The 22,019-nt window shown below is 43.8% G+C and overlaps 1 protein-coding gene and 1 long non-coding RNA gene across 2 annotated transcripts in view; one reads left to right on the top strand and one right to left on the bottom strand.

Annotated features, from left to right (window-relative positions):
* The window catches only part of vwc2 (von Willebrand factor C domain containing 2), a 35,898-nt gene extending 13,879 nt beyond the window's left edge, over window positions 1–22,019 (bottom strand). Inside the window, exons 1-2 of the mRNA XM_080288297.1 lie at window positions 21,758–22,019; window positions 11,236–11,956 (exon numbers count right to left, since the gene is read on the bottom strand). Coding sequence (XP_080144423.1) covers window positions 11,236–11,877 — 642 coding nt within the window. The 5' untranslated portion in view covers window positions 11,878–11,956; window positions 21,758–22,019. The remainder of the gene's footprint in view (window positions 1–11,235; window positions 11,957–21,757) is intronic.
* LOC145419790 (uncharacterized) lies at window positions 526–9,350 on the top strand. Its single transcript, XR_013901132.1, has 3 exons — window positions 526–673; window positions 7,900–7,987; window positions 8,570–9,350. It is a non-coding gene; the product is annotated as an uncharacterized LOC145419790 (long non-coding RNA).

Genomic DNA, 22,019 nt, shown 5'->3' on the forward strand with positions numbered 1-22,019 from the left:
ATTATGCTAGCTTACATCCCTACCCCTCCTGCCCTCACCTGCTGTCCTTTTGTTTTTGTTTTTGTTTTTGTTGATGCACATTGAGAGACCACATCTATTCTGCATTTCACCAGGAGTCAGCTGATGGATTGTGGGTTCAAGGTGTTATGGTAAGAAAGTATATTCTATTTTCGCTTAAGGTTTCTGTAACTTAATTATAATAGGTTTTTTATAATTATTAGGTGCATGCATACTCAAATAGACCACCCTATTAATACAACTGAGAAATCCAAAATCTGCCATAGGTTTGACTTATACCTGTATGTATTGTCAGAAAGGTGATTACTGGACTCACATTAATGCACACTTGAACTAAAATGAGGTTGTAACTTGTGGGTTCTTGGGTTGCAAATCAGAAATAAACATCTTTGGATTTTTTTAATCCCATAAGATCTGGAAACACAGTTTTTATTCAACAAAACATTACTGATTATTAACCAAGCACAGTGCCTGCTGTTATTTCAAAATAATTTTATGTCATTTCAGATGAAATGCAGCATTCCAGTGCATCCCAACCATGCCTTTACAGGTTTCTGACGGAGCTGAGTTTCTCTCTGACAGTCTGCTGAAAGTGTTTGCAAAGTGATCGGGGGAACAGGGCACAAAGCTAAAGGATGTAGCTGCCATGATGACAGTAAGAACTTTAAAATTCTTTAACTACAAAGTGTATATGTATTGCATTAGGTCAGTAAAAGATTTTTATGCTGCATCCATTGAAACAGTCAACTATTACCTGTGAGTACTGATTCCACCGAAAGGATGCCATAATTTTCGTCATGCATTTACTGGCCCACTGAGAAAAATTGATCTTTTTAAAAAAATAAATGTTCTGGAAACTATATATCCATAAAGTTGATGTCAAACAGGAATTTTTGATATTGCTTTTGTGGCACCCCTGTGAGGGAATGACCACATTAATGTTATTTTGTGTAAAACACTCATGTAACGGGACATTTTTCATTGCTATATGTATTTATTTTCAGTTCTTTAAGAGGATAGAAAATCCATGTAATAGGGATTCATTTTATGTTAGAAAGCAGTGAGGGCGGAACTTTGGTGCTTGCTCCGGGGTTTGGGGGTGCAGTAAGTGGAACCCACCTTCCGCTGCTTCCTCAGACACGTTCTGGAGGAAAGCAGAGACGCATCGTGTCTTCCTTACTCCGCTCTTCACCTGCTTTTACAGGTAACATATTGTCATCGTGGTCTTCATCTTTGGGACCCGTAACAAATCTTGGGGGCTCGTCCGGGATCGGCGCCACCTTGTGGTCGGGGCTGATCCATAAATGACATCTGGGACCAGGACGCGAGCTGATGCTGGCTGAGCGAGCTGAGAGTTGGAGCCGAGACTGATCCATCGTCGTGCTGAGTGGCCCATTGAGAGGGACAGCAAGGAGTTGCAGCCATGGCCGAGGGAGGGAGGAAGAGCCTAGTGTGGGACATTAGGAGAAGCCTACTCACCCTGTCAATGGGAGAACTCTACAAGATCGCTAAGAAGGTGGGTCCAGCGGACCCGGGTCAGCCAGAGCTCGACGCAACAGACCAGGAGGGCTGCTTTGACCACATCAGTTCTTTCATGTACAGTAAGCCACTGCTTGAGGCAGAAGATGGTGGGATGGTGGACTTGTTAATGTTAAAGGACTTCATTGATGATGTGATTGAAAATCGACAAGTATGTGATGATAGTGTGTACGCAGATTCACCTGTTACACAGACACTTACACAAACTCTGCAACCAGCTCACCCCTCAAGTGGCATGGGTGATAGTCCTACGCAACCTGTTCCGGTGACCACGATAGCTAACATGGTTAACCGGCCGCCAGTTGCAGGTACAACTAGTCTTACTGGCCTAGCTAGCTCTATCTCTGATATCACTAACACTGAGCTGCAGGAGATGTTAAATAGCTATGAGGCGCTTGGTAAAAAACTGAGACAAAGTGTAATGGTCCCCACTGAACAGTCACCTCGACAGCCTACAGGTTTGCTAGTTCAAGCTAACCTAACACAGAGCGACCCATTTCAACCCAACCCACCCGGGCAGTCACGGGCCCAGCCCACTCGTGAGGGGATGATCTCTCTGAGAGACCTCTCTTATCTCCAGAGAAGAGAATTTAGAGTACAAGGGGGTCAAGTTGGTGACCATTCATCCGACATTAGCTACAACACCATCCAGGAATGTAGTAAGCAAGACCGACCAGTTGACATAACTAAGACTGACCCGATTAAAGAACTCACAGCTAAAGTTAATGAGCTCGCTGGGCTGGTGGAGGCAATGAGACAACAGACTCTAGCACGAGCCTCAGACCTAGCGAACCCATACTCACAAAACAGGTCAAGAAACAGAAAAGACAAAACCTTTGGGTGTCCAAACTGTGTTGAACAGAACCGTCCAGATTGTTGCCATTGCTTCATCTGTGGGGAAGAGGGTCACAGGGCGGTTGGCTGCTTAAAAAAATCTAAGAACCAGGGAAACGTGAACCGGTCTCTGCAGCGGGGCGCCCAGTGACCGAGTCCAAAAGAGAGCCCCACAGTGAGCGCTTAAGGGAGGTGAGGACCCAACCTAGCCTTAACAGTAGCAAACCCAGTCTCCCTTCACCAGTCACATCAGGAGTTAACCGGCAGCAGGGTGAGGCACTCGCTACGTCTGGTGTTATGACACCCCACACTAAACGTGGGGCAGTTGCTAAGCTAATCGGTAAGAAAGCCCTCATACAGTGTAATTTGAATGGCTTAGCAGTGAAAGCACTACTTGACACAGGTGCTCAAGTTAGCATCATAAGTCGAGATTGGAAAGACAGATACTTGCCTGACTTAGTCATGCGACCTCTGTCAGAGATCATCGAGGAAATTGATGAGTTGAAAGTGTGCGCAGTCAATGGGGAAACCATACCATTTGATGGCTGGGTACCCATCATGATCAACTTACCGGGGGGTGAAGACCCCAGCCTCTCCGTCAGTACTCCGGTCCTCGTCAGTACTTTGCCAATGGACAAACCATTGATCGGTTTCAATGTCTTGGAACAGATCATTGAGGGGCAACCAGAGCGGTTGATACCTACTCTTGTTACCTTGCTGTGCAATGCCATCTGTCTTCCCCCTGAGAAAGCTGAGGTGGTCGTAAGCTTCATCCAGACAGCAGAGCCAAACATGAAGCAAGGGCGCTTGAGAACAGGTGAAAGGGATGTGATTATCCCTGCTGGACAGGTCACCTGGGTAAAGTGCCGGGTTCCATCATTCATGAATCCACCTGATTGTTTGGTGCTGTTTGAGGCTGATGAGGGTAATCAGGCCCTAGAGCAGTTGGATGTTTGGACGGGGTTAGTTGAAATACAGAATCCAGCTAAGCCGTACGTCGCCATTGCCCTGAGTAACGACACCAAACATGATATCACCTTGACGAGGAAGACTGCCCTGGGCACCCTACAGCCGGTTGAACGTATTGTGGAGGCCGAGGCCCCAAACGAGTCCCAACCTACCGTAACAGTTCGCGAGGTAACGGTGGAGCCAGCTGAACCTCTCCCAACGTCATGGCATCCGCCAGTGAACCTTGAACATTTGGAGGAGGAACAAAAAGAGATTGTGGAGAGAATGTTGTTCGACGAGTGCAGGGCCTTTGCGAGGGATGGGAATGATATTGGTTGTAATCCTGATCTGAAAATGGTGATAAACCTAAAGGATGACATACCAGTGCAGAGAGCATATACTTCCATACCTAAGCCGCTGCTACAGGAGGTTAAAGAGTACGTGCAAGACCTCCTGGTGAAGGGATGGATAGTAAGATCCAAGTCCTCTTATGCTGCTCCCATCGTGTGTGTACGGAAGAAAGACGGTTCACTCCGTCTTTGCATAGACTACCGTCTATTGAACCAGAAAACTGTTCCGGACCGACACCCACTACCTCGGATACGCGACCTGCTTGACACCTTAGGGGGATACTCCTGGTTCAGCATCCTTGATCAAGGCAAGGCTTACCACCAGGGGTTTGTGGATGAAGGCTCCCGCCATCTCACCGCCTTCACCACACCCTGGGGCCTATACGAATGGGTGAGAATCCCGTTTGGGCTCACTAATGCACCCGCCGCCTTCCAGAGAAGTATGGAAGAGATCTTAGGTTCGCTGAGGGATGACTGTTGCGTACCATACCTTGACGACATCCTCTGTTACTCACAGTCTTTTGAAGCCCATGTCGAGGTGGTCCGCAAAGTTCTTCAGGTCCTACAGGTCCACGGTGTGAAGCTGCGGCCTGAGAAGTGTGAGCTTTTTAAAGCAGAAGTTCGTTACGTGGGGCGCTTAGTTAGCGCTGAGGGCGTCAGGATTGACCCAAAGGATCTGGAGGCTGTCTTGGCCCTGAAGACCAAGTCACCGCAGACGGTGGGTGATCTGAGGCGGGTCCTGGGCTTCCTTAGCTACTATCGCTCTTTCATACAGAACTTTTCGAGGATAGCTCAGCCACTGTACGAGCTACTCCAGAGCAAGTCTTCAGAACGGCCCACTCGTAGCCATCAGAGTAAAACCAAAGGGCCTCAAATGCCATCAAGGGCGCCCATAGACTGGACTCCTGAGCATCAGAGGGTACTGGAACAACTGGTTGACATGCTAGTCCATCCTCCAGTGCTAGCATATCCAGACTTTGACCAACCCTTTGTTTTGCACACTGATGCATCCGAGCAGGGACTGGGCGCTGTACTCTACCAACAGCAGGGCGGGAAGTTGCGCGCCATTGGCTATGGGTCACGAACCCTGTCACCTGCTGAACGGAACTACCACCTGCACAGTGGCAAGTTGGAGTTCCTGGCTCTTAAATGGGCGGTGTGTGAAAAGTTCAGAGATTATCTGTTCTATGCACCACACTTCACCATTTACACAGACAATAACCCGCTTACGTATATCATGAGCACAGCTAAGCTGAACGCAGTTGGTCATCGATGGGTTGGGGAATTGTCTGATTTCCGATTTAGCATCAAATACAGGCCAGGAAAAACAAACATAGATGCCGACACGCTGTCCCGCGTTCCTCTGGATGTGAACAACCTTGCGTCAGTGTGCACCGAAGAGTTGTCACATGAGGTGGTGAGAGCGGCTTGGGAGGGAGCAAGAGTAGCCCAGCAGAAAGAAGTTGCGTGGGCGGCTGTCCTTTTAGCTTCCTCCCAGGATGCCATGCTGCAGCCAGGCGCGGCTCTCCAGGAAGTCAAACCTGATGACCTGATGCAGGCACAAAGGGATGACCCCACGATGAAGGAGGTCATCAGACTTAAAGAGTCTAATGTCAGACTCAGTGAGAGTATCAGGAGGTCGTTAGAAGGATCTGCTTGTAAACTCCTCCGCGAGTGGGACCGATTACACCTCGAAAGTGGAATCTTGTACAGACGAACACCCGAACGGAAACAACTAGTCCTACCTCTCCTGTACCAGCCTATGGTCTTGAAACATCTTCATGACCAGATGGGTCATGTCGGTACTGAGAGGGTCCTTCATCTCGCACGAGAGAGGTTCTATTGGCCTCACATGAAGAGGTGCATAGAGGACTACGTCACTAAGAAATGCTGTTGCATTAAACAAAAGAAACCCACAGTTCATGTGCGTGCACCCATGGGCAACCTGAAGTCCAACTCACCACTTGAACTTGTCTGTATAGACTACCTACATCTTGAGAAAAGCAAAGGCGGGTATGAATACATTTTGGTGGTGGTCGACCACTTTACACGGTTCGCTCAGGCCTACCCGACCAAGAACAAATCCGGGCGGACTGCAGCCGAGCGGATCTACAATGATTTTATACCTCGCTTCGGGTTCCCCAACAAACTCCATCACGATCAGGGGCGAGAGTTCGAAAATGAGCTCTTCCGAACTCTTGGGCAGCTCTCAGGGGTTGGTCATTCTCGGACATCCCCATACCACCCCCAGGGTAATCCTGCAGAACGATTCAACCGCACCTTGCTGCAGATGTTGCGTACCCTGACAGACAAAGAAAAGGAAACATGGAAAGATCATCTCCCACAGGTTGTACACGCATATAACTGTACTCGTCATGAGTCCACTGGTTATTCCCCACATTTCTTGCTTTTTGGCTGTCACCCCCGCCTTCCGGTCGATCTGCTGTTCGGCCTGGTTGAGGAAACTGAACCAGTGTCGCACGGGGGGTATGCTGAAAAGTGGCGTAAGAGAATGACAGAGGCCTATCAGGTTGCCACCAAAAATAGCCTTTCGGCTAGTGCTAAGGGGAAGTCGTACTATGATCGGAAGGTGAGGGGAGTGGTACTGAAACCAGGGGACAGAGTGTTGGTGAGGAACTTAGGCGAGCGGGGTGGACCTGGCAAATTACGCTCCTACTGGGAGAACAGGATATATGTGGTCAAGGAACAGGCTTCGGATAACCCAGTGTATGTCGTCCATCCAGAGGGTAATGACCAGGGAAGGACTCGGACCCTGCACCGGAACTTGCTCCTCTTGGTCAATGATTTGCCAGTAGAGTTCCCACCACAACCAACTAAACTAACCTTAAGATCGACTCACAAACAGACCAATGCTCGAGTGAGGGGTAAAGACAGTGAAGGACGGATAGAAAATGCTGAGACCTCTGATTCAGATGATGACCCGGGTAGTGGCTACTGGCTGAGGGTACCACCAATCCAGGCTGAGTTCAGAACAACCGTCCCTTCCGGGAAACAGGCTGTCAGCCAGGACAGATTGGAACCGGGTAGGCAGACGCAGGCTCAGTTTGAAGGAGGATCTGTTCTGAGCCCGAGAGATCTTGAAGAGCCAGGACGAAGGACACCTGTGATAGATGCCGAGGACATTGTTGAGAATCTGTCAGAGGTGGCTGGAGCCCACGAAGGAGGTCCATTAGGAAGAGGGGGTCCCATGGCACCTGAGAATGGAGATGAAGTTGAGACTCACCAGTGTGACCGCGAGGGGAGTAACAGTTCGGCAGCCCTTAGCTTGCCTCAGTCAGAAGTGGAACCTGAGTTACCTCGACATGAGTGCTGTGATGAGCAGGTAGGAGACTCTCAGTCTAGCTCACCTGCCCCACTGAGGCGATCCACCCGACAGAGGCGTCCAGGCCAAATGCTCACCTATTCATCTCTAGGTCATCCAACATACCAGTCACGGCCCACTGTAAACATGGTAGATACTTACCTCGTGCCTTCGGCCACCCTGTGGCCCCCACAACCAAGCCTATCTTCGTTCCAAGGCCCACCGGTCGTCCAGGTCCCATATATCTCTCTTCTCTACCCCATATGTAGTTATTAGGAAGAAGCCCTAAACTATGGTGGTTGCTTAATCCTAGAGAACCAAACATTCCTAAGTGCTTGAAGTTTTAATTTAAGGGTTTGATTATTCACTGTCCGAGATTTGACGAGAATACAGAGATTGGGAGTGTAAATTTGTTTCAAGTGTCAGGAGCCACTTTTGTTGTAGGGGAGTGTGTGGCACCCCTGTGAGGGAATGACCACATTAATGTTATTTTGTGTAAAACACTCATGTAACGGGACATTTTTCATTGCTATATGTATTTATTTTCAGTTCTTTAAGAGGATAGAAAATCCATGTAATAGGGATTCATTTTATGTTAGAAAGCAGTGAGGGCGGAACTTTGGTGCTTGCTCCGGGGTTTGGGGGTGCAGTAAGTGGAACCCACCTTCCGCTGCTTCCTCAGACACGTTCTGGAGGAAAGCAGAGACGCATCGTGTCTTCCTTACTCCGCTCTTCACCTGCTTTTACAGGTAACATATTGTCATCGTGGTCTTCATCAGTAGATGCTGGTGTTGCATGTTGACTGGTTTAAGGTTTGGTCTGGGATCATTTTCTTCTGTGCTACTGAAAAGTTCACAAATCTCTGTTTTCTTTGTTATAATACTTTAGGATGACATTAATGCTCAAAGGGAGTCTCATCAAAGTGCTCCGCATCTGTGTGAAAGACAATTGCAACATCTTGGTGCAGGAGTTCATGGTGAGTGTTTTATGAGTAGATTGTGGCTTTGCAACATTTAAAAATGCATTTAGTTATCCACTTGATCCTCATTGGACCAGTTAGGACCAGTAGTCCTCTTTAATAATTTGAAGTTCACATGAGGCCTGGTAGTGAACTCAGCCGCCGGCCCTTGAGGCCCCACCCCTGTATTAGGGGTCACATCAGTGTGAAAAAACTTTAAATTTGTCATTCTAGTGAACAAAGGAAAATCCCACCAATATTTACATTAGCTTTTGTTTGAAAAAAAACAAAGACCAACAGCTAACCAAATTGTGGGGCTGAAAGTCTAAATTCTAACATCTTCTGAGTGACAAAACCTGGATTTCTGATGGGCCGGTGTCTTTCTAAGAAAAACGAATGTAAAGCATTTGAAATTATGTTTTTCACCCTCTCTTAGAAACTCTGTTAGACCATGAATGGCAGCATGGCAGGCCACTCTTTGGCTATAGCTATTTACTATGTTGCTTGCATTGGTTTAAATTACTCTAACATTAGAACTGGTAGATTCAAAAGAGATGAGTTTAAAAAGGAATCTTAAAGAAATGTTTTGTGTTTAACCAGGACTTGACTGAGGCCACTGCACAGATTGAGAAAACCACAATGAACATCTGTCTCCAGAGGATGCACCAGGCAATGACTTTTCTGACGTTGGCATCATCATCGAGGGTATAGTAGTTCTTCAAGATCTGGATAACGTGACCTTTGCAGTAGCCATGCTGTTTGGACCTTTTTTATTCCTTCAATATGAGTTACCCATCACAACTCTGCTACACTTTTGAGGTGATTCAAAGGGTGGTAATGGAGTTGGAAGCAACTCAGCTCTCAAGAAAAGCTCACAACTAAGACAAAACTGCTCCTGCAACGAAGCTCACTGTTATGCATGTGAGGTGACCAGCTCTAGGTGAGAAGACATTTAAATCTCACACTTGTTCTGCTGCATTTTTGAAGCTCAATTCCAGGAACAGATCGCAGGGTTCATTTTTATATACACTGCAACTGCCATGAGGACAAGCTGTTTTTTTGTTGTTGTTGTTGTTTGTTTTTCCTTTTGCTCTGTACAAGTTCTCTGTCTGTTTGGCAGCATTTTTAAATTTCTCTTTGTATTTTTTCTTTCTTTTACTAGTGAAGAGATGTAGCATGAACAGTTATGCAGTCTAAATATCCCATATGGGCCGTGTGAAATGGTATTTTCAGTTTCATTCAGTTGAAGTAAGGAACGTTGAATATTTCTAAGCTTGCTGTTTTGAACCAAGATGTCACAGTATGATCAGTGCTGTAATTTTTGACAGTCACTGTATCAATGTTATTTTTGCGTCTCTTGAATAAAGGTTTTGACCTGCAAGTGCTAATTTCTTTAGTTATTGGGGTAAAATGGGTAATGTTAATAGGAAGGTGTTTGCCAATTCAGTAACCTAATTTAATGTTAATGGAAACTAACATTACCTGAAATTGTTTAGTCATAATTGTTGTTTAACTGAATCTTGACGTTAGAGGCCTTAAATAGAATGTTTTGTATTGTTCTTTCCCAACATTTTTCAAAAGAAAGAGTCTAATTTCTTTGCTGTGATTGATTCCAGAGAACACGGAAGAACTGACATTATTTAACTGTTGGTTTATATAGATTCAGTAGTGGAGTAATGTCAGTTTAATTCTTTACCTACTGTCAATGCAGTGAAATTAGACATTTTGTTTTGAAAGGTTACTGGTGGATGCCAGCAACCATCTTGGAAGAGAACAATATAATCTGTTATAAGGCCTCCATTTGAAAATTGTGTATTTGATACTAGAATATAATAGCAAAATGTAATTTGAAGATAACATGTAGTATTTAAGTGACCAAGTAGTATTGGGTAAAAGTTATTGAATGGTGTTGGGATAAAGTGAGAAAATTGTGAAGGATTAAAATATTTCAAGAGCTCAAATTACTTCATCAAAACATGTTTAAGTCACATTTTATCAACACAAATTGCACAGGTTTATTGAACATGAATAAATTGTGTTAATTTAACTCAATTGTTTAAGTTGCTGCCAAAGCAAAACATCTGTGTGCAACAAATGTCCACCATTGAATTAAGTAAATCCAACAACATATTTTTTTCAGTGTAGGGAAGCCCCATCTTTCTCAACTTCATTGCCAATGAATGCCTCATTTTAGAAAGGGCTGAGTCGAGAATTGAACTTCACAATCGAATCAGGGGGATATGGAGAAATCAATAGGAATGGGAAACAAGAAGGAAGATGCTTCCAATTTTCTCGCCGCGTGATCAGAGTCAGGAATTACTGAGTTATCCGAGCGTTCCTGTATATCTCAAAGTACAGCAAATGTAGCACAAAGGCAGAGCGCACTTTGAATTACATTTAGCCTGCAGCCTACAGTGTCCATGCAAAGCTCAGTTTAGCAGCTGCATGTATAAAGTCATATACATGTAGTCTTAACAAGAGAGCAAAGGTTAATTCCAGCATTGCTGTAGATTGCAGAGGCTTGCGCCTCCGCATGGCACTCCACTGTGAAAATGGAGTGAGGTAGCACTTAGCACAATGCCCCAGAATGCAGCAATCAAGCATTAAAACCTGCCTGTTGCTTAGTTTCAAAGCACCCCCTCTTCACACAGCAGAAAGGCTGATGTATGCGGCTAGTGGCAGTAGAGGCTTTCTGTAGATTTGGCTCAGCAGAGAGCTGTCGGCAACAACATGAGTTAGAGGAAGACATCCCATATTAGCCCCAACCACCTGGTGAGACACTATCCATTATAAATAGGAGCATTAGGCGCTGATAAATGAGACCTAACGCTGAGACTGTGGTGCAGTCCTGAGCTGAACCTTTCAAAGTGGTGTCAGAAGATAAAACAACCATCTCACCAGTGTATTTCTTCTTCCTCAAACACCCACATGCAGCAGTGTGCTGCGCTGTGCTGTTGTAACACTACTATAACTGTAACTTTTATCATGTGTATCAACAAACTAAATATGGAAACACTCTGCTGAAGCTGCACTGCTAAATTCAGCCTCCAGTAACATTGTGCAGAGGAGAAAAAAAGGGAAATAAAAGACAAGTGCTGACCTTTGCCATTATAAATTTGCCTGCCTGCTTGCATGCTGCAAGGCGAGGTAACTAGCTCCTGTGTAGTGCCTGTGATAAACTCCACTCATGGCGAGGGAGTGTTCTGTCAGCACTTCTTTCAAGTTGGAGCATGTCAAAAATGAGTGAATGCAGTTAATGGGCTCACCTTAAACTCTTCTAGCGAAGCATAGATCTTGCCCCGAAACTCACAGTAGTTCTTTTTCTCCTTGCACTGCGGGCAGCACTGGCTAGTGTCCACTTTGATGCAGCGAGGGTGGACCTTGGGACATTCTGGCTTGGAGCACAGAGGGCCTTCATCTGTGCAGAGGCAAGGGCACGTTGAAGGGCCCGGGGTGAACTGCTCGCCGATGGCAAAAACAAAGCCGCTCTCATCCATGCAGCCTTTCCCCCTGTAGTCTGGGTACGCGTACTCATCGATGGCGTCCAGGGAGAGGGTGACGTCACTGGTCGGAGCTTCGTCTATTTGGTTCAGGCTGTCCTGTTCGCTCCACAGCTCCTGGGAATTCTCGCCTTTAGATCCTCGCGCCTGAGAGCTGAGGTTTGACCTGGCAGTCCTGTTGGGCCCTACAGCATTGATTTCCTGCGGCTGTTCCTGGGCCATGTATCCCAGCGGCTCCTCTGCAGTCTGCTTGTCCTGATGTTTGTCCTCCCTAGCTTGGGTCAACACCCTTTCCAGACGCTCTTGGCTCACCGGTAAGGTCGCGATAGGATTACACAGAGCGCCGCTCATCATCAGGAACCCAAGAACAAAGAGAACTTCTGCTGTCATGGCAACGGAGTGCAGCATCTCTCCCCACCACCAGCGAGGTGGGAAAACACCTTGGCTCACATAACACACTTCACATCTCAGGTGTGAGCCAGTCCATCTGGAAAGAGAAAATTAAACTGGGGTTATGTGCTCGGCATTTTGTCACTTTTTATCCAAGGTGTGGCTTTTGTCTCATTTAGCCTCGAGAACAGGGCAAGAAATTCACTTCAGAGCACTGCTTCATCATGTCTGTCGAACACCCCGCTGAGTGTGATGCAAGCCTGCAGGATCAGTGAATTGGATCATCAGGACAGGGAGCATTCATGGGGCCGTTGTAGGAAATCGATGCTGCTTCATACTGTAACACTTCCCTGCATCAATCGGGCTCAGCGGTGATAAAGTAAAAGAAAAATGGTCAAAAAAACCTCCAACAACTTGAATCTCGTAAGCTCGTAAGCTCTTAGGGAGAATCAGGATCAATGTCTAGATTTTTTTTCTTAAATGAATCCCAGTCAGCTGTACAAAGGGAAGATTTGATTTGAAAATAGAACATAATATCAGTCTGGAAAGACAAATTTCCTTTGCTAGAGCTGACTGCAGTGGCCAGCTTTTGCAAAGAGGAGCATTAAAAGTTTCCCTCTAAAGCTCTGTCTCTCTGTTTTTTGTTTTTAAATCAGAAGTAGAAGCACATCTCTTTCCTTATAGTTTTCAGCACTGCCAGGAGTCAATATACAACAGCTGAAGTTAAGGAAAATCCCAGGATCAACTGCTGACGCTGCACACACTGCAAATTTCTGAAAAGCTGTAGTCAATGTTTTTGTTTTTGTCTCCTGCTTAACTTGATTTACCGCACCGCCTTGAAATTCAAATGCCCGCTACGATGCTTTGCTGCATTCAGTGGCCTACTTCCATTCATTTCCCTACTCCCACCAAATGCTCGGCTTAGCTCGACGCCGAGCTCCGTCTGACGGGCTCGTCTAAGAGTTGACATCCGCGGCCTATTTCGTTAAACAGAAAAGGTGAGATTACCCCTCATCGATTGACTCGACAATTAACTTAAGACCTGTCCGCGTTTGTTTAAGAAATAGTTCACCATATTGATTGGTTTGTCAGCGTCAATGAACACAACTAATTTCCAACAGAGTGTTTAGGAGCCCTAAACAGCAGGTGAAGAGCTGAAATGGTAACACATACAGCAGAGATAGCAGCCGCATTAATTCTACTGCGAGGAAAACAAAGTCTGCATGTTTTAAGCCACGCATTTTGATATTCATTAATTCTGCTCCATTCTGAAGGAAAAAAAATGCTGGAATTGACTGCTGGCACACCAGTGGTATTTGAGTAGTGTTTTAGCTGAATTGCTATGTTTGAGGCTGAATCCTTGGAGCTGCTGTGGAACTGAGAGGAAGCAGAACGAGGTGCATACCGATAACACTGTTGCAGCTGAAAGAGAGAGAGAGAGAGAGAGAAATGCCTAGGCCTCATTAGCAAAAAGGACCTCATTTGGCTTTTTTCAGTCTCACCTCTCCACCTTAACAGCTGCTACTGGCTGTCACATTAACACCGCTGCTGGTTTTTGCTGTTGTGCTCTCCATCCAGACTGAGCTCTGGGTGGCCCTCAGGCTTTGCTGGCATTCGGGAGCAGAACCTCATCCATAACATCATGTTAAAGGACACGAGGATGCCAATAGATCTATATTTGCCCTTCACTGTCAACAGCTCCCACGGATAACCGGCAACAAGTTAATTCCAAAGGTAACGCGGTCGGTACGGTGTGTGAACAAGCTGGTAATGAGTCATGTGGGTGTCGTGTCTCGCGGGCGTTCTCTCTTTTCTCATTACGTAAAAGTTGCTCGAGTTTGTGTAACTCTCACTGTCACTTCGCACAAATGTGGCAAATTTGTAATGAAAACGTCAGCGTTGTGACTTACTAAACTTCATCTGTGCAGCGTAACAAGAAGATGCGGTGCATTTTATAACCTTTAAGCGGGCACGCAATGCGAAAAGGTGCACTTGGTTAAGTGCCATGAAATAACAGTTTGTGTTTGTGTCCTGTGAATAGGCTGTAGATGTAAGACAACCGTAACCACTGTGACGTCTGTGAAGCCTCAAGCTGAGTGCTTTTCAGCCGTCAGCATCTTGGTGTTTTGACACCAGACACAACATGACTCTAATTGGGACCAATATGTACAAAAACATCATGTCTTTCCCATCCATCCGTTTCCGGTTAGCCAGTTTAGGATCACAGTGGGGCTGGAGCCTGTCCCAGCTGTCATAGGGTAAAAGGTCGGGCACAGCCTGGGCAGGTCGCTACTCTCTCACGGGGCCAACACAGAGTGAGAGACAATCGTTCATGCTCACACCTATGACCGATTTAGAATCACCAATTAACCTAACCCCATGCAGATCTTTGGACTGCCGACTGTGCTTTGCATGCTGCTGCAACATCATCACACAGTCACTTCTATTTATGCTTGCTGTTAAGGTGCATTATTCTCCTGTACGATAGAGGTCACCACTCAGACAGTGCCGCCACATCAGCGCTGATATAGGAAGCAAATTAGTCAAAACTGGAAGCAAAGACATTGCAAAGTTACAGTATCTTCTTCAGTATATCTATATATCTCTGAGATTCTGTACTGATATACCATTAAAACAGCCATAAAAACAGCCATAAAAACCAATACAATGGTACATTTGTGCATTCAACACTGCTGCATTTTAGGGTTAATGCACCAGATTACAAAAATCAAGAGGTGCATGACTACGAGTCACAAAAATATTGGCACATGCCACTGAATGTAATCAGCATAAACACGATTTTGATCTTTTTCCATCCAGTAACACTTCAAGTTAGATATTTAGACCATAAACACGTTTAAAAACGTTTTGAAGATCATAGATGAGCCATTTCCCCACAGACTAATATACAACACTATGTAACTACAGGAGTCGCCCCCTGCTGGCCATTAGAAAGAATGAAGGTTTAAGACATTTCTTGGTTGATAGATGAAAAATCCTCACAAACTAAAAAACAATTTGTGTTTATTAATTTCAAGCTTTTCAGACCAGCTTTAAGATCCATCCTCACTGGCTTCTCTGTGGTGCCATAACCAGTACATTTATTCTCTTCCTATTCAGACAATAATAAGCACTGAACACACTTAAGTCTCTTTTCCATTCTTCCTCCAACATACAACACAGTCAAAGGGTTGCTAACTATCCACTTACAGAGATGATATACACTGGTGACGTGAGTGCTCACTACAGAACTACATGTGTACCCATGGCTGAAAATAGTCCTAAACAAATGTACCATTTACTTGCTTTTGTATAACTTCTACTTCAAGCCACAGTTCCCTGCTGTTTTTATGAAAACACATACTCCTGATAAAATAAAATAAAAACTATTACATCTAAGACCCATTTCATTACTTCAGGAATCAATGGGATAGCTACTAAAAGCCGCAGACAGGTTTTGGTTCTGGTTTTATTTATTTATTTATTTTTCTTATTGGATTTGTTAAAGGTAAGAAAAGGAAACAGTAGCATCTTTTTTATCTCTTGACAACAAACTCTTTACAAAATTATGCAGATTCCCAGCATCGGCAAATCAAGTTGTTGCCTACATCCATTAGCCTTATCCTTATGCCATCTTGCCATTTTCATACAGATCACATCTTTTCCAAATGTCTATCTAATTAATTCTCCAGCACACAGCATAATGTGTGCCAAATGTCAGGAAGATTTACACACTGGATTGAAAACACTGAAAATATTTTCACTGTTCAAGATGCCTTTGTGGATACTTCTTCATTACCACTCCTCAGGTTCAAGTGATGGCAAGCGTTTTTTATATTTATAATGTTGCATATAAGCTATTTGCTGAAAGGTCATGGATTTATCTTTGGCCTACAGCTCTGCAAAGAATTCTGGGTTTTTTGCTTCACTGCTCTATCTTCAGTGCTCGCTAAGACGTTCTGGCAGGAAGAGAAAAAACACAACTAAGAAGTGACATGAACATACAATACAGTGTCAGTCTACATGTCGCTGCAGAATACAGCATTGAATATTACATAAATTATTTGCATTAATCACCTAGTGTCTTTCACGCTGCAACCATAGTCTCTTTAGGGACCTAATTGTGATGTAGCAAGTCTGTGTTTTTGCCTGCCGAGGTAACAACAGCGCTCTTGCGCTCGGTCACAAACCCTGCACAGGTGTGACCTCAAAGCACATCTCAGATTTATGCTAACTACCGGCTGCAGCCATCAATCAAAAGCATACCAGAGATTATATAAGCTGGTATCAGTGAGTTCATTCACACGTGTGACACTTCAGAACACCCACTTCTGAGCAAAATAAAGAAGGAAATTCAGCTTTGTAAGTGGAAAAGCAACTCTCCAATTAACAGCAAATACTTATCGCTGGAAAACAAACACTTGATGGAAAATTAGGTGTGTTTATGTGTATATATTTTTGTTTTTATGGGAGAGCAGTCACTTTTTGAACCACACAGAGTCTAGTGGATGCGCATTTCCCCCCCTTTTTTTTTTAAATCGCTTTGGCAAGTGGCAGGATTCTGTACTGTGCCAAGTGAAGTGGTGCAAGCAATTATTAAGTGACATAAGGTGCTAAAATGAGATTAAGGTCTAGGCAAAGACTTTTTTTTAAGTCAGTTAAACAAGAAATATGTATGAGAAAAGTTCAAATCCCCAGACATGCAGTTTGTATTATATTACAGTGCCTTGGACCAAAACAGTTACACTAACACATGCATCATAATAATGCCAATAAAAAAACAGAAGCTTATCTTTGCTGTTGTGCTGAGACTTGATCTGACGGTCGTCCAATTTTTGATTAATAAATAATGATGCAAACAGACTCCAGGAGAACAAACCACACACCCCGGGAATACAATATATATCTCAAATATAAGACTAAAAAGTCTCTGGAGTGGTCATATTGTATTAAAGTTTAATGACTGGGACTTTAAAGCAGGTTATGGTCGGCCGGCTTTCAGACAGCGATGTGAAAGTTGTCGGTTCAAACCTCAGGCCTGACAGGCTGAACAGCAGGAAGACCTCTGCTGGAAACTGACAGCAAAGGAAGCAGATTTCCCGTGAAATACAACATCGCATTCATTAGTATAAAAACAGATTCGGGTCTCTAAATTCCTGCAACACATGCGCTATAAATCATGCACTACTATAGAAAAATGTGGCTGTCTTGTCAATACATTTCATATTGCACTACACCATCCAAATCCCAGATAAATGTCTTTGGATTTGTTTTACTGGCTAATATAAGTCTAAGGGAGTTAGATGTCTCATGGGTTTAGCCATCCCCAAACATTATTCATGTCACTTTGTAGGTTAATGTACTGTCTGCAAATGACTTCACTGCACATAAAATGTAATTATTTCTGTTTGCATGGCTGATGTAACCTATTAAATATTCATATCTTATTTAATATTTCCTTGCTTGCTATATCAACACTGTTTTATGGACATTCCTGTGTTTTGTCACCGTCATTATACCCAGCTTAGAGCAGAGGAAGGGCTCTGCCTTAATACTTTCCTGCAAATTGGTTTTTAATAAGGTCAAATAACATATTTAAGGGAGAACATATGCAATTATTAATATTCTGTAACCAGGCAATACATAGGTCAAGAAGAAAAGCACTGACAGTGTTCTCCTGTTGTAATGCACTTTCACTGATCATAGCTACATCACAGTACATGAAACTTGCCATTAAATATTGCGCGTTTTTATTATAATTTATTATTTATTACGCTATTTGTTTCGACTGTGCCTTCGAAAGCAGCCTGTTGTTTTTTCCACCTATATTTTTCCTGGGAAAAATACTAAATAATGTGATTTTCTCTGGATAAATTAGATCAAATTTATAGATACTAAGTGCTAGCCCAAAATTTAATTCCAGGGTAATAAGAAGATGTAAGAGATGGATGCATATCAGCATGTCCATATTAAAAGAATGGGAATTGCCTTACTGTATGTTACAGATTGTTTTCCCCTCGTCCACCCCAAACTTCAGCTGATATGCCTTCATGTAGCTCTATCCTTCAATTCTCTGCATGCAGTTAGCAACAATTACCATATACACAGAGGATGTAACCTTGGATTTGTGTCTATCTAACTGAAGGGAATTTTACAGGGACATGCAAAAGCTTGCCCTCTTGAAAATTTCTGTTAGTACAGTTAAATGAATAAAAGATGTCCTAATTTCCACTAGGAATAAAGTTAGAGTGAGAAAATCAAGAAACGAGGAAACAGCTGGGCACCCTGCTGGGCACCCGGCATGGTCAGTGCTTAATAGCTAATCTTTTGGCAAGTAACACAACTTGCTGTAGAAGTTAAGAGTCATTTATTTATTTACTCTGAATTTGTTAAATATTCTTGCAAAAGCTTCAACTTCTGTGTTCTTTTGAGGTTTGGCCACAGATTTTTCATGGTATTTAGGCCGACAGACTATCAGAGCCATGGGAAAAAAAACAAACAGCCTTTAGTTTCTTTTCGTATTTGACTCTGAATTTTAAGGTGTGTTCAGGATCATTGCCCCGATGTAGAAGCCAGCCTCGTCTCATCTTCTCATCTTTTTTTACAGACTCAAACTGTGATGCTTCTAGAGTTTGCAGGTATTTAATTGAATCGATTCTTCCCTCTGCCGGTGAAATGCTCCCTATTCCGCTGGCTGCAACAAAAGCCCAAAGCACGACCTATACACCTCTGTGAAGTTAAAGAAGTCTTCTTTTCATGAATTCTTCTTTTTTTTTTCTGTGAAATCTACCTCAAACACATCTGTGTTTTGCCTTTCTTGCAATCCAGGTGGCGGCTGTCTCTGAACATTGTCTTGGTCTTCCAGACCTCAACTTGATCTCCACCACTCCCGTTAGCTTTCATCTTCCTAACGAACTGAGCAAAGAGCTCCCTGAATGTCTTCCCCTCATAGCAGTCCCTTGCTTTGTAGGTAGAGTGCTGTTTGGGTGCAGGATTTTTTGACACAAGCTGAAGAAGAAGTCGGAGTATTTATAAAACTTTGAAACTTCCAATATGGTGTTTCATTATGACAAGTGTGAAAAAGCCTTGGAAAAGATAATCCAAGGTTAGGAAAGACTGGGGGTAGTAGCTGTGGCTCATGTGGCAGAACTATTAAATTGAAAGGTTGATGGTTCAAGCCCTGGGTCCTCAAGTCTGCATGGCAAAGTATACTCGGGGGCAAGATACTGAACCCCTAGTTGCTGCCAATGCATTCATTATATTGCCAATGTGTGTACATATTAGATAGAAAGCATTTCAGCATAGGGGGAAAAGGTGCTTGTGTGAATGAGGCACGCACCTTTCCTGTTTTCACACTCTGCAGTTCTACACAATAGAAATGACAGACAAATCTATCTCCAAATGTTGAAATAGTTTTTCCCTTTTTGGAGTTCACTTCATTTTCTACTCACTTAACTGTTCACTGTTGCAGAAATGTGGACCAACCTTCTGCATGGCACTATAATTATCCCTTGATAATACAATTGCATTTTGTTATTCTGCTCCAACCATTAAAATTGCAAATCTAACTCCTGCCGGTCCCCGTGCTATTACTTTTGAGGACCGACCATGCTTCCACTTCCATCTGACATTTAAATATTTCCGTGGCTTCCTGCGCCGGAGTGAACGGACTCAACATCCAGCCTCGGTGTTTGGCACCAGCACCAGTTCAGTCATTATCGTCGCTGAAGTTATAAATCCCCTCTGTCAAAGGCCAGAGTTTTGTTTACATCTCAGGCAACCGAACATAGTAGGTTTGACCACTGAGGTGCAGCAACAATGATTAATCAAGACGGGATTCAGCCTAGCTGCAGCTTCACGCTTCAGTGAAGCTCACCATCGCATTGATTCATGACTCATAAATTATTGTCGTTTTCATTACACAGCAGAGCGAATATGGACGATAAGTCCTGCCACAACAACCTGAGATCTGAGTGCAATTTTTAGCTCCACCTTGACAAATACGATACTATTATTCATATAAATTGAACTGGCAAGGTTTCAATAACACAAACCGTGGCGCTTGAGTTGTGTAAAGGCTGACCTCCCTATTACTTTCTTCTTAGATGTCACTCAGTTAGGGCGGTTGATGGCTGTTCAGTCTCGCAATAATGCTATAAATAGGGTCAAATGTACTGAGGCAGCTCGCTCATCTCCAGAAATTTTCTACGCCCCAACTAAGCTGTTTGTTTCTAATTAGCATTTAATCTTAATTAATAGGAGTGGTATTTAAAAGAATAAATAGGACAATTTGCAAATCTGATCCCAGTGAAACGCTTCACGGTGACAGAAAGCGATGGGAAAGGGATGCAGCAGTGGCGAGACTACAGTATCAGCACCCTTTTTTGTTTCCTTCTCTGTGTAAGGCTGGTATAGTACACAACGTATGTCTGACAAGCAGCACTACCAGATAAGCAAACATCATATTCACATTGTCTTGGGGAATGCAACTCCTGTGAATGTCCCTATGTAAAATCAAAGTGGATGTCATTGAGAGGAAAACCATCTCCTCAGGGCTAGAATAAACTCAGACAGACAAATATGCCCTCGCCACTGCATGCACTTCATTTATTGCACACAGATTACAGATTCTCCTAGTTAGACTCCTCCAACAACCCAACATGCCATCAACATAACAATTTACTCTGAGGTCTGCTTCAATTTATGACAAAGCCCATCGCAGGGGATGAGATGTGAAATTCTTAGGCGGTGGTGACTTGTGGGCTTGGATCTGACAGGGCTGAGAGAGTATTGAATTAATGATGCTGGGTTTTAAAATTCATTTTCATACAGATAAACAGTGTGAAATGATGAAATCCAATTAGAGCAATAAGGAACACTAAGGCAGGATCCAAGAGCATAAAGCCATCTGCCAGTGAGTAAAGATTGCTGCAGGGCTGTCTAATTGAATTTTGTCCTCTGACTGTAAATCTTACTAGTGACCCAAATCAGAAGAAAGTTTGCCTAAACATGCAAACCAACAGCCCTTGCAAAACTGTCATACAGGCTTTAAGGTTATATGCAGTGCAAGAAGGTAAGTGGTTTGCTCTTGCAACAAAGCCAACTAGGGAAAGTCTGAGGCTGGAACTATATTAAGGAAAAGAGAATTTAAAAAGCTGTTTTTTGTGTGTTTCTCAATAAGAACAAAGAGAAGTGATGATGATGATGATGATGATGATGATGATGATGATGATGATGATGACAGTGATGGGTATGCAGCTGGAACACACCCAAAACGGAACTAGCATTTCAATAAAAAAATGAACAAATCAGAACAGAATTTACCAAATAATAATAATAACAACAACAAGCCTACAGTATCACAAAACATATAGAATCCTGAGACCCTACCCCCTACTTTTCTGGATACTATGAATATATTAAATAATGAATACATTGGATTGTGGGTTTCGGCTGCCTGCTCGGCTCGGCTCTGCTGGTAAAGGCTGTGCTGACTGGATGGTGCACCCCTAAGTGTGTGAGCAGAGTCTGAAACCTCTCTTAGAAAATCCTCAGTCCTATATTACATATTTAAAAAAACACATAATGAACTTACAATAACAGCCACAGGTGCAACAGTAGGTTGCGACAATCTGCGTTAGTTTTCTCCAATCAAGCTAATTTGCATGGGATTAGGTGATAGGTGCAATTAAATGCATGCACGGTGGCTTTACTGTGACACAGAGAGTGGGAACATCAAGGAAATGCAAAAGAACATTAGAGCAGAAAACATAAATTAGCTTATTCACAGTCAACTAAGTTGATCTGAAGCCCGAGCGTTCAAGCAATTTAAGACAAGCAAATAAGAGAAGAAGAAGAAAAAACCTCCACACAGGAACACTGATGCATCCTTATTCACCTGTGATCCTCGGAGTGAGTCCGTATCCGTGAGTGCGCTGGGTTCAAACACACAGCCTTCAGCCTGCTGGACAGCGGAGCTCAAGACAGCAACAAATGATGTGTAGTGTAGAGATGGGAACAGGCGCTCGTTAAGCCAGTCAAATGCACAGTTTCCCCGGAGGAAGCTCGCAGGTCATCAGCGTGCTGCGCTCAACTTTCATCGGCGCAGTGAGTGAGAGCGCTCCGTCTGCGGCGAACAGCCACGGTTTCAAAGCGCTACT

Source organism: Astatotilapia calliptera, chromosome 13 (assembly GCF_964374335.1).
Source record: "Astatotilapia calliptera chromosome 13, fAstCal68.1, whole genome shotgun sequence".
Lineage (NCBI taxonomy): Eukaryota > Metazoa > Chordata > Actinopteri > Cichliformes > Cichlidae > Astatotilapia > Astatotilapia calliptera.